General features: G+C 41.3%; 1 protein-coding gene across 3 annotated transcripts; it reads right to left on the reverse strand.

Annotated features, from left to right (window-relative positions):
- Positions 1 to 6,458: 6,458 nt before the first annotated feature.
- Positions 6,459 to 11,596, reverse strand: LOC119159641 (GPALPP motifs-containing protein 1). 3 transcript variants are annotated; one of them, XM_037412459.2, is made up of 7 exons: positions 11,460 to 11,596; positions 11,140 to 11,265; positions 10,603 to 11,000; positions 9,342 to 9,509; positions 8,143 to 8,235; positions 8,003 to 8,065; positions 6,459 to 6,666 (listed from the first exon to the last, which is right to left on the reverse strand). In XM_037412459.2, the coding sequence occupies exons 2-7, from the start codon at positions 11,168 to 11,170 to the stop codon at positions 6,523 to 6,525; spliced, it is 897 nt and encodes a 298-aa protein (XP_037268356.2). In that variant the 5' UTR covers positions 11,171 to 11,265; positions 11,460 to 11,596; the 3' UTR covers positions 6,459 to 6,522. The 3 variants fall into 3 exon arrangements, with proteins under 3 accessions (XP_037268356.2, XP_037268355.2, XP_037268354.2); XM_037412458.2 differs by having other exon boundaries at positions 8,143 to 8,238; XM_037412457.2 differs by having other exon boundaries at positions 8,143 to 8,241.
- Positions 11,597 to 12,886: the final 1,290 nt, after the last annotated feature.

The following is a 12,886-nucleotide window of genomic DNA, read 5'->3' on the forward strand; positions in this document are numbered from 1 at the left end:
ATGAAGCCCTGTACATATTATATGCCCTGCGAATGCTGAACCTAGCCGAAGAGAAAAAAAAATCACCTACAATGGTTACGACCCATGCCGGTGCTTTACAGAGATGGAAAGACTTAACACATACTCATTGCTTATGTCATTCTAGAGTGAAGGGTCTGCACGATGCCGCTGTTAATGAACTTGGGATTTATGTGTGGTGAGCTGCAAGCACAATTAATATAGGTGACATGGCATCGCGTTTTGAGCGTGTTACCTGCGCAGATGTCGGAAGGCATGAACATTGTCATTTAGGATGATGTGCAACGGACGCACGTGCTGTAGCAGTGGTCAGATCTGGCGCATGTCTAGGTGATCACTGTGTCCTTGCTTGACTGTCAAGCCCTGTCACTTGAATAGCAAGGGCTTCTGTGCTGCTGCGTTTAAATAATGACCTGGCTGTACCACTCGCAGAGCTGAACATTTAATGGGTCGCAGCCCGGTCAATGTGTCTCGCACTGCATGTGGTGGGAAAAGCTTACTGTGTAATCTCGATACGTCATCGTGCCTGTGACATCACCCAGACCATTCCTCTCGCAAATTACCGTTCGTACTGAGGCATTGCGCAGATAATGCACTGCAGTGGTCAACTGACGCACATTATGGGCAGCTTGCAACACCAATGGGCAGCATTTTACCATTTGCTGGTTCTTCTAAGCATGTTTTTTAAGAACTTGTAATCGCACGCCACTGGCAAATGTATGTGATGCACCATGTTTATTGATTAGCTGATTATTGAAAAATAACCAGATGGAATTATCCTTTTCTTGCTTTTCCTTTTTGTTGCCGAGACCCGCCAAGCTTTTCCTGGCAAATATCATTCACAGCCTTACATTGTTACTGGTGTTTTAGTGGCCATTATCATGACTACTAGTTGATTTAGCTAATTGGTCAAACCTCTTTTCAGCAAGCATGGTAAATCTCTTACACCAGCCTTCTGATGTATATTTAAAAGTGAGGCTGTGCCGTCATCCTTCATGATGTCTTTGTGCTAATTTCTCGATTTTGCAGACTGAGTGGTGCGTAACTCTGCAAAGGGGTTCCTTATTATGCAAGCGGCTACTACTTGCCAAGAAAGAATCCTTTGTAGATGTCGTGATACACATCTGTAACGGAAGGTTTTCTTTTTGGAATATCGAGTTTTTAAAATTTGTTCACATGTTGTTTGAATTTATTGCTCCAAGTATGGTGCAAGATCTGAGCTGAGCATGGAAGCTAGCCTTTCAGTGTTGTGAGAAGGACACAGACACGGTCATGAAGTGGAGATGAACGTACAAGCGAGCAAGATCATTAGGTACATTGCCGAATTGGGCGTGTACAGAACCCAGCACTTAATATGGTCCACAACTACTGCATATTGTTGTTCACCGAAGCATTACATCTCGAGCCCACAGCATGGCTTGCATTGTAATCATTGCTGTGTATATAAATTTTCCAACAATATTTTTCTTGCTTTTCTTTTTTTGTTTTCAGACACTTCCTTTCGCATTAAATTTGCGGTCACATTATGTTCGTACAAATAGAGTGGCTTTTTCCCAAGTCCCAAGAAGTGCATAGACTGAAATTCTCGGTTTCTCCCCTTGGGTTCTTCTGCAACATCTTCCACTCGGTATCGTTGATGAGCAAGTTGTGTGCATAGATTCAAAAAGTGTCCACTCACGTATTGTGGCTAAAGTTGTATCGTTTTGTGTACCTTTCACTGTCACTTTACGGAACGAACATGCAATCTATGAATCCCCGTGAGTACTCTTTTCCTCGCCTGTTCTTTGCTTATTGCTTCATATCGTGGTATGTTTGTCGTCTTAGCTTAGTAACGATTGGCTCCTGTAAACATTATTTATTGGGAGTGGGTGTAAGTGCAAGTTCCTGTATGCATTCACCGAAGCTGTTGCGCAGTGTGGCTGAGCCACATCTTTGCTCTCTCTCTCTCTTTTTTTTTTTCCGCACGAGTGCATGCATAGCATTCTGCTCATTTGTGTACGCTTAAAGTGCTGTGTAAACAGGTCATTAAGACTCTGGACTCCCTGCCATCACGTTCAAACAATGCTAAGCACCCGTTTTAATGGAGAAATCATTTGAACATGTTTTCAACAAAACTAGAAGGCAAAACGCAGCTACTGTTGAGGTCCACGCATGTCACGCACATGCAGTTGTGGCTCTTCCAACTATGGTAGCAGGTGGTTTTGTTGAAGCCTTCTACATTTGTTGTACATCTGTTTGTGTGTTTTTTATGTTCCGGCTTGTGTAGTATTTTTGTGCGGTTAATATATTATACATATATATATATAGTATACATATATAAATATATACACATATACATACTTGCTATATTAATATACATACTGTAATGTTGTATGTGAACCAGTGAGCGTTTTGCACAGAAGACTTTCGTCGAATAATTAGCTTAGAGAATCAGGTGTGCTAATGGTGGTGCATAATCATTGCCAGACACTAACAAATATAAATGAGTGGAGTAGTTCCCTGTAACATTTAACATTGATTAATTTATTTCCAATCAAAAGGGCTTAGCAGAATTTCTCTGAAACGTCTGTTGTTTTACATGAAGGATGCATTTAGAATGCCTTTAGGAACTTTTGATTTTGTCATGTTATAAAGATGGCCGTACTAACCAGTAGTACTCCCTGAACAGCAAAAAAAAGTTTTTCATTTTTTAAAGTGTCCATTTGGACTTTGCACCCCATTTGTTGTGGTCTCATAACTTTCAAAAGTGCTCAGACAAATTCGTGTAAGTCGGTACAAAAACGCAAACATTGAAAAGTGCAGGATTCTTAGATTTATTTTTATATTGCATTTTATAATCCTCATAGTTAATTAAATGTGTCCTGCCCTTGCTGTACCTTAGTGCACTTATTGACCTTGTAGCTCCTCCCTTAATTTATACAATTTAAATTTGTCTTACTAGCCGTGAGACATCTGTTCATAGATGCGATGTATAAAAATGATACCTAGCTGGACTTTCATTTCTTAAGTCCGGCGCAAAAAAAAAGCACCTCCTGAGTGTGAAGACACATTTGTCACATAAGATTTTTAGTTGGATAAAACATGCCATTTGCTTTAAGGAAGGATGACACCATATCAGCAGCTCATCTATAAATTAAAGATCACTCTTAATATAGCTAGGTCATTGATCATTTCTCAGCTTGTTCATTGAGCATTATTTTACCTCTCCCCTTTGCTACTTTGTTTGCCTTGCTTCCTTTGTACCAACTCTGCACCACTTCAGCAATGCGACTCATTATGGTCACTCTTTCTTCTGAATATGTGGTGAATGTTGAGAAATGTCGAAAAATATTTCATGTACCACACATGTTTCACATCAGATTCTGGTAGGCTTTAATTAATACAATTTCTATTTTAAATTGACTTTAATAAAACTAGTTTGTTTCAAGACATTTTTGTGTGAAATTTGGTATTCGGTCGAGCTTAGCCCGGTTACTTACTCGTTGGTTCACAAGTTCAATAGGAAAATTTTGAGGTACCAAATGCCAATCCATGTTATGAAAGAAAAAGCCAAAACCTTGGGCCGTAAAGTTGCTGTCAACCACAGAAGTTTACAGAACACAGGTTTCACAACAGGTGTGGAACTCCATGTTCTTTATTTTTTTTTTTGTAAAGTATGGTGGTTCTGATTTAATAGTTCACTGTGTAATTGCTGAAGCCAGTTTAAAATTGGATTAATACAAGACTACTGTATCCCCTAACTTGTGTAGAAGCAACCCTGAATCTGCTGGCAAGCTTTTGTTGTAAACATACACACACTCTCCTATTTGCACTGCCGCACAGCCAACAGTCTCGGTGCTTTCTTTGTCTTGTATGTTGCGGTACTTACATTTGCTGTGCTGTTTTCCGGGTGTAAGTACATGTTGTGTGAAACCCAAAGTCTTACTAGAATCGTTGTGAATGTACCAACTGATCCTTGTGTCTTTTATTGTTGAGAAATTTGGGCCCGCGCTACACATTACGGTTGCCCTGCGGCAGTGTGCTGTACAGAGAAGGGCATGTGTTGTTGCTCCAAAGCTTGGTGTTGTGTTAAGCATTTGGGTCACTGCTGTGTATGCCTGCACTTTTGCTCTTACAAAGAAACGGTGATGGACTTGGTTGGCGAGATAAGACTGGTGGCGTGTTCCATTCGGATAAGGGCAGCAATATTGCTTGTGGCAATGTGCTTTTTTTTTTTTTTTCGTCAGATGTTTATATTTAAATACATAGAACAAGTTTTATAACGGATTGCAATGTGTAGCAACTGTAGTGTGTAATACTAACAACTAGCAGCCATATTACTACCACCGTGCCTTGCTTGTATGAACATACTGTTCAGAAAAGTTTTGTACGTCAAATGCTGTTGAAGGCTGCATCGTGGAAGAGTCCTTGCAGAATTTGCACTGTAAAACGCTTTGATAAGATTTTGTTTCTTCATTTGACTTGGACGGTTTCTTTATTATTTATATTTGTGCAACTGGGACATGTATGATGTCAGTCATTTTCGTGTCGTTTAAATTGTTTAAAACCTAAATTCTTGCAAAAGTACATTTTGCCCATGTTTGGTATAAAGAGAAAGCAGTGTGCCCATTTGGCAAAGTCTTTAAGGCAAGAAACATCTATGCAGACGTGTTTTGAACATTTTCTTGTTCTCTTTGTGAGGAGGAGAGTGTCATTTACGTAACTTGAGTAACTGCAGTCAGTACCCTTGCCACACGAGCTTTACAAAAAGTCACTTTACGTAAATTAGTTTACCAGTTTTCCTTTAAGTGGAGTTCATCGAAGCCACTTATCGCTAATATTTTCTGGTTACCCGTAACGGTGCAACAGGATGCTGTTTTAACAAGGCATGTTTATCGAAATAAAACGGCATTTGCGCTGCCCGTCTGGCCAGGGTACTAACCTTATCACCTATCCCACATACTATTGCTGTTGAGTTCGCATTAGTACATGGCCGCCTTCTTCACGTCTTTGGACTCCATTTGGTGGCACAAAACGCGGCTCTTATGGTCACAAGAGAGAGTTGGTTGCATGGACACTATTTATTGAGAACTAAACATATTTACTCCACCCAAGAACAAACCTGTGGGAGTGCCTTTATACTTCTCTGTTGTATGTGTATGTTACCATTGTTCACATAGTGATAAGTAAATGAATTTTATGCAACAGCCATGCATTTTGTGTCTTATTCACTCGGTCAGTAAAATCATAACCTTATTTGCCATGCCTGCCTCTGCTCACAGGTGGCCAAGAAGGGTGAGAGAGAATGAAGGACTACTATTTTGTTAAGAGTGCTCTTGCTTCCCCTTCATTTATGCAGACATTCGTTAGAAGGTCTGTTATCGTATCGTTCATTCCCAGATTGGTCAGGGCAAACAACCCACTAACGGTATAATGGTTCTGCAATGTAAATTTGCAGTATTCAGTTCCTTTTTACAAATGTGCTGGTAGAGAGAGCTCTTTAATAAGCCACAATGAGCATGGTCCTGAAATGCTAATTGCAGCGGATAGTATAAAAAACAGGAATACAAATGTAGGGGTATGCATGCCCTATAACCTCATAAGCCCAAGGTAGCGCATATCCCAAATTGGAGCACAGACATTTTGTATTTGTGAATAGTGACAAAATGTGCAATCCCATGCTATTAGGTATAGCACCACAACTGAAGTGAAACAGGCGCTCAAATAGTTCCCAGTCTTCCATTGTGCATTGACTTCACTAAAGTGACTGGTGAGCTGCCAACCCGTTTGCATGCGACTAATATTCAGAGCACCTTCATTGTTACTGTGACTTCAGCAGGGAACCATAAAGCATTTTGTGAGATGCATCCTGTAAGCTTACTCTGCCTATCACCCGTCCAAAAAAAAAAAAAAAAAAAAAAAAAAAAAAAAAAAAAAAAAAAAACTAACAAGTTCAAATACATAAAGAGTGTACGATGGGCAGCCGCCATACTGGTCAAGTGGTAATGGTGTTCGACTGCGGACACGCAGTCGAACACCACAATACCGGCTGCAACGGCCACATTTACTATGAAGACAAAAATATGCTTGAGGCTCGGATACTGTTAATACCACCAGGCGATCAAAATTTCCAGAGCCCTCTAATACGACGTGTCTCATAATCACATCGTTTCAGGATGCGAACCCCCAACAATGGCCAGTGCGACTAGCAAACTTGAAATGTGGTGACAGCATCAATCTACGTGGAATTCGAAATAGACGCAGCAATGAGCAAGAATCTTGTAGATGAACTGCGTTGCTGTAGTTACAAAAGAGGATATTGCTCTAAAAACTAGCATGCTTTAACTGCTCAGTTATGAGACATATGTGGCCCCAATATTATATTCTATAAATTGTGAGCAAATCACTCAGAAATGACACTTTGGCTTCTGCACCGACCAAAAATGCAGCAAGTGCAGTCATACTCTTGAGGCAATTAATGTATTCTTTGGAAAGTGAATGGTGTCCACATGAGTGCTGTGGACTTCATAAGAACTTTCTTTCGCCAGCCGAAAACTTTGTGTTCAGGAAAGCAGCACTGTTGATCAATGCCTTGCTGGCTCTCGGGTCAATTCGACTAATTTTCAGGTCTTCGTCTCGGTTGAACTCTCGCCGTTCTTTGACTTCATTCTGAAATTATGCAATACGAAACAATGTTCATGTCTATAGCACATGCACACGTAGTTGCTCTGCACGCACACAATAAAAGAAGATACAGTGAACATACATTTCACTGTTGAACTATTGGTGACTTCACTGATGAATCTCTCTTACAAATTCTCTTGCAGTGTGAGCGATTTAAAGGCCTCATCAATTTCTTCTAAAAATGTATGATTTTTCACATTGCTTAGGGGCTGCGAGATGGTAAAACATAATACATGTGTGCAACTCTACTACCCTAAAGGGCTCCAATAATTGCCAGTCATGTCCGCGAAAGAGGAAATAAAGTAAGTGCTCATTTGTTAGACACAACCCAATTAAATAAATAAAGATGCCATATTGGGCATTATTTTATGTTTCAATTGTAATGTAGTTATGACATAAATGGAAATGAATTAAAGTAAAAAGTCAGCCTGCCGCTAGAATAGATTGAACCTACAACTTTTGGATAACGGACCAATGCTTCCACATTGTTTTGTAGGCTAGTTTTTAAGCAAATTCCTATTTTGTTTCGTGCGTTCCTGTCACCCTATTTTGACATATGAGCATGAATTAGAGTTGAAGGTAATAGTGCTCTTGCAGTGCCTGCAAATGCCTACTTTTGACATTTGTGCACAAATGTCTAGAAATGCCTATTTTCAAAACTGGTGTTTACTACATGAGCGCTAGTTGACCTCAAATTTTGTTTGAGTAGTTTTAGACCATTAGTCATGCTACCAGGTGACAATGACTATTCAGAAAGAACCCTATAAGGTTGAACCTTGTGCTCTAGTTCAGGCACCTTTTGGAAACCAACTGCTAGCAGCAGTGAAATGGGGCACGCCAGCAACTACATGCCGCTGTGCCGACATGGCACAGGCGATTGGCAAATGCAAAACCATGGAGAACAGTCAGGAGAAAAAAAATTGTCATGTGCATGAGCATTTGCTTTGTTTGTAGTTTACTTCTTAAAAGGACACTAAAGAGGAACAGTTATTTGGTTTAGATTGACAAACTGCACTCTGAGAATGCTCACGTCACATGTTTCACGACCGTAGGTTCATTATTAGCAAAAAAATAAAGCTTCATTTTTTAATTTTCTGTCAAAACCTCTGCACATTACGTAAGAAAATATCGTATCAGACGCTTGTTCCCATTGATACAAATTTAGCCAGTGTCACACTGCATTCAATGAAAATAACATCGAACCCCCTCTACAACATAATTACAGGACCTTGGTTTTTCTATTCTTCACTTCTAACAACTGTTTTTTACGCTCAAGCACTTGTTAAATAGGTAGGTATCGCAGGACAATGTCGGAGCATACCTTTTTTTGCTCCTTCTTCTTCTTCCGGTGCATATCAAGAAGCGACTCCGCTCTCTTTTCCTTCTGCAGTACAAAGAAAAAAAATGTAAATACAGGACAACAAGCTTTTAGTCTGAGACACCTGTGAAGTGAATACTCGCATTGTACTGTCTCAGCTGCTCTTCAAGTTCCTTCTCTTGGTGGTGTCGTTTCCGATGACGCGAAGTCTCAGCTACGTCGCCGTCCTTCTCAGACTTCTTCCGAGATGTTTAACAAGAACATAAAATATTTCATTTCAGGCAACATTGTACTGCATTTCCTCTCATATAACCTACACCAAAAAAAAAATGTTAACGTGTGGTGGGGAGAAAGTGGGTGTGCAGCTTCTATGCAGACATTACATGTATTTTTTCTTTTTGATCAGAGCTAAAGTTAGGTGTTCATGTTATATGCGAGAAGGTATGGTGAATATTGAACCAATTTTCAACAGATAGACACTATTATGCAAAAGCTACTAAAAGCAGTATGTATTTACAACATGGATCTGTAAATGAAGTTTCGATTCCACCTTTGCAACAAACATGGCTGCGATTTCACAGTAATGGTTTTTCCGATGGCACATGTACACCTCTTCATGCTTAGTGAGTGGTCAGAGAAAATTCCTACATGTTATGAATGGGATCAGCTGCTTGCGAATAGATTGAGTGCTACTGAGTCGAGAGAAAGACATTGCTACAAAATTGCCTATGTCTCTTGCTGCATGGTAGCTGTTTATAGTAACGAAAATCAAAGCACTACATGCCCCGTGAAATGAAAATCTGGCATCCATCCGGCGAGTGTCACCACTGCCACCTGATGTAATGCAACAAAGTGAAAACGTCATCACACAATGCCACATGATAATCTGATGTGACATGGATGTCAAAATAGTCATCAAACTTAGACACACTATGTGTGTGCACTGGCACATGTAAGACGAGATAAGTTCAATGATTTACATAAATGAAGCACTGCAAGTGGCCTACAGCTAAAAGATGAAGATTGAGTAAAGGGGCTGTGATTGAATGGAATAAAGATGTAGCCATAGTATTGAGACACTGGAAAGTTTCCCGGTCGTGCCAATCACACATATACACAGTTGGAATGCAAAATAAACTTTCTGTATTTTCCTTCTGCCCCAAGCACATTTTCTGAGAGCACTAGGGGGAATGGGCTTTATCGATATGAAATTGGAGTCGTAACGAGGGAGTAAAGTTCTGGGCCCCATCTACATTTTTCGTCACAGCAAGGGGCTGTTGCAGCAGGCGCCACCACTTTCAATTTCAAATAGTTTCAAACTTAAACAGTGCACAAAATATACCTCTGCCTTTTTGACTTTGTCTGCCGGTGTGTCTGTCCAAGCAGAACGGTCAGCTGTAGGGTCCTCCATGTTCTTCCGAAACGTCCTGGCCCCCAGGCCAATCCGAAGACCCATGTTGTTTGGCAACTCTGTCATCCACTCTTCTCGGCGGGGCTCAGGCTCTGAATCCTTCATTGTCAAGAAAAAAGGAGGAAGATAATCTAAATGTAGAAAAAGAGAAGCGGTTCACTTGGAAGAGTCACACAAATTATCTATATTTATTTGTATTAATTATTAATGATTTTTTTAGTTAGTGTGGGTGCGAGCCAATCACACCCACACTGGGAGTTCCAAGTTTAAAGAAAAAGATACTCATCACCTAGGTAAAGGAAAATAGGAGAGACAGTGTGTGGTAGGTAAGAGGTGAAAGTATTTGCCCTTAACTACGGACACTTCATTTTAGGAGTGTACAAATATTCTAAGCTTTCAAATATAGAATGTAATAGCTTCCTTATCCTATTTGATATGGTGTTCAAATCTAAAAGCCACACTGCATTATAGTGCATACTTTTCTCATATATTACAGCATCACCTCATCACTAAATTGTTGGAAAGGTACAACAGGTGTCATGCCCGTGAGCATGAAACATGAGGAAATGCATGGTGCAGCAGGCTACTTTGCTTGTGCATCTAGACTTTTTATTATTTGCAGTATCTGATTAGGTGCTGTGCATGCGAAGAAACTGCTTCTTGATGATGTATGCATACTTTAATTTCTAAAGTTATGTATAATTTCTAAAGTTATGTTATATGCTGAGAACAGTTTATATTAGTTCCAAAATTTTAATTTGGTCTTAAAAAACATTATTTGCATGTGCACCATAGCTTATATTAAAAGTGAATTCTAAAATTTGCTTTTATTTTACTATAGCATGCTCTTGATCGATTTACAAGTATTACAAAATAGATGTCAACATAGTCACACCGAGATACCGCACCGCTGCACTCAGTGCACGTAAGACTGAAGTGGCTAACTTTTTTGGGAGAGTGTATACAGTTGAATCATTATTACTGACACTCACACAGTTCGGACAACACCATTTAAGTATCAGCTGCTTTTAACATTGTCTCTAATCAAAGTTTTGTGTTAACTGTGTGCCTCCCTTGATAGCAACAAGGAAAAATAACGTTTTCTCTCTCTCTCTTCCTCATCATGGCGCGTCACCGGATCACGCGGTGCATTCTGTACACATCCCAAACAAGCAACGCACGATGGACACACCTTTCCCTCGAGCCGCCTTTTCATGTTCGTGGCTCTACGGTCAAAATCCCGCGCAGCGGTATCATCTGTGTAGTTATCGCCAACAGCCTCCGACGGCATGGGCCCGATGACATCGTCCGAATCATCACTTTCGCTGTCAGCAGCGGGGTCCTGTTGCGAAGCCGCTGAAAAACCGGGCGGTAAGACGGGTCCTATGACGCTTGGTTTCGGTGATGTCACCGCAAACCCCGGCGGCAGCCTCGGCCCGTACAAGTCCTGCCCACTTTTGCTGTCCCCTGAAGGTTCCGGGACGTCCTGCCCAGGATTCTTGAAGCCGGGTGGGAGCACAGGTCCAATGACCGACGTTGATTCCCCGCTCTCTCCGGCATCTTCGCGATCGGCAGACTTTGTTTTGAAACCTTCGAGGAAAAACTGAGTAAGAGAAGCATTTCCACTTAGAAACGCGTTTAAGGGCTGTAGCATCACAACCTTCACACTTGGGGAGTGTCATTTTCACCAACGCTCTGGCTTCGCAACCGCTTTCGCTTTCAATCTCACCTTTAGGGAGCTCTGGCCCGTATGTAGACATAACACTGGAAATCCAGGCGTCAAAGGCAAATGACTGCAGCCGTTCTACGACGCAGAGGACCCTCTTTCGCGTACGGTGCAGTCGGCCTTTTGAGCCTGAAACAGAAAAACATGCATAACCATGCGAAATGACACGAAGTGTGTGCAAGACCGAAGCGACGTCGCGGTGCCTAGGCGGTTCCAATCATTACTGACACTGTTATCGCTTTCTACTACAGATATTCACTCCTGCAAGAAGTAATCGCGATGTCACGAGCAAATTACGAGCGATGAATGCTGTGTATACTTGCCTCAATCCCCTCACACCCTGGCATGCACTCGCGCTCGCGACGTAAACAAAAACACGGTGAACGGAGCGTGTACTAGATCAGTTCGCACACATGTTGAGATGTGAGGTATGAAGTCTGTGAAGCTATTGAGCTTAGAAGTCCAGTTGTTCAGCAGCAAAAAGCTGTTTTCTGCTTCCTTTGACGTCATCAAATGCCGGTTGCTGGTGCAGGACATGACCTACTACACTCCTGACCTGCCCAGAGAGCACCTCTTCCAGCGCCCACGTTCTAGTTCATACCTTCTGCCGCTAGGGCCGTCACCTACGAGCGGCGTGGCGCTAGGCAGCACCTGTTCGCTGTCGTCTGCTTCAGCCATCGCTGTGGCAGTGCAAATCGTTCTTATTGTGCATGAATTGTGTATGAATGTGTAAAATATGGCAAATAAAGCGATATGATTCCTCGTCAGAGTTGGCTGCATTCGTGTGGACGTTTGAAGCAGAAATAGAACCGTAAAAAAAGCACACAAAGGGTCACAGTGGCAAGCAGACGGGAACTTTTCTACAAATGAAGGAAAATTTATTATGAAAATATTTCTTGAATGAAAACGTAGTCCAACGAGATAAAAAAACTATTGTTAGGCATTCATTGTTCACACTGAATCACGATGGTTCCAGACGATACGCATACACAAATTGCAGAAGATACGCAGAAACACAGTAGGTCGTGTGCAGAAACTTGCAGACGGCAGATAGCTGCAGTAGTCAGCTCTAATAGTGGCCGCGTGCAGTTTTTTTTTTTTAGATGAGCTGACACCTCAAATGTAAGTATGGTGTATTGCTGCGTGCCATATTGCAAATCGGAACAAGGCAAACAAAGTAAAGTAAGTTTTCACGAGTTTCCTGCCACAGACATACGGGAAGAATGGATCGAGGCAATTGGAAGAAAAGGTGAGTCTTGTGTTTTTGAGAGTCGTTTCAATTCAGAACGAGTTGCAAGCTAGCAAGAAGCACCAGGGTGCTTTAGTAAACTTTATTTCCGTGTGTTATGCTAATTCACTGAGCTAAAAAACATGAAAGCTTTTTTAAAGTACCGCGGCTAATATGGCAGGCTCCACAAATAGTGCCAAGAAATTTAAATATAGCACACAAGAAAAAAGTAAATATACGAAATCTGTAAATTATGTAAAAATGCGTAGCGGTGGGTTGCGAGGGGTTCGAGCACCCTTCCCGAAGGCTGCCTCAACAAATGCCGCCGAAATCCATAAAAAAATTAATGATATGAAATATTTACGTGCTGCCTCCACAGTTTGTCTCTGTGTGTGTGTGTGTGTGTGTGTGTGTGTGTGTGTGTGTGTGTGTGTGTGTGTGTGTGTGTGTGTGTGTGTGTGTTTAGCGATGGACAACTCTTGAACACTGGGTGTCACTGAAGTTAGCGACCGAATTTGGTCA

The sequence above is a fragment of the Rhipicephalus microplus genome, chromosome 1 (genome assembly GCF_043290135.1).
Source record: "Rhipicephalus microplus isolate Deutch F79 chromosome 1, USDA_Rmic, whole genome shotgun sequence".
Classification (NCBI taxonomy): Eukaryota; Metazoa; Arthropoda; class Arachnida; order Ixodida; family Ixodidae; genus Rhipicephalus; species Rhipicephalus microplus.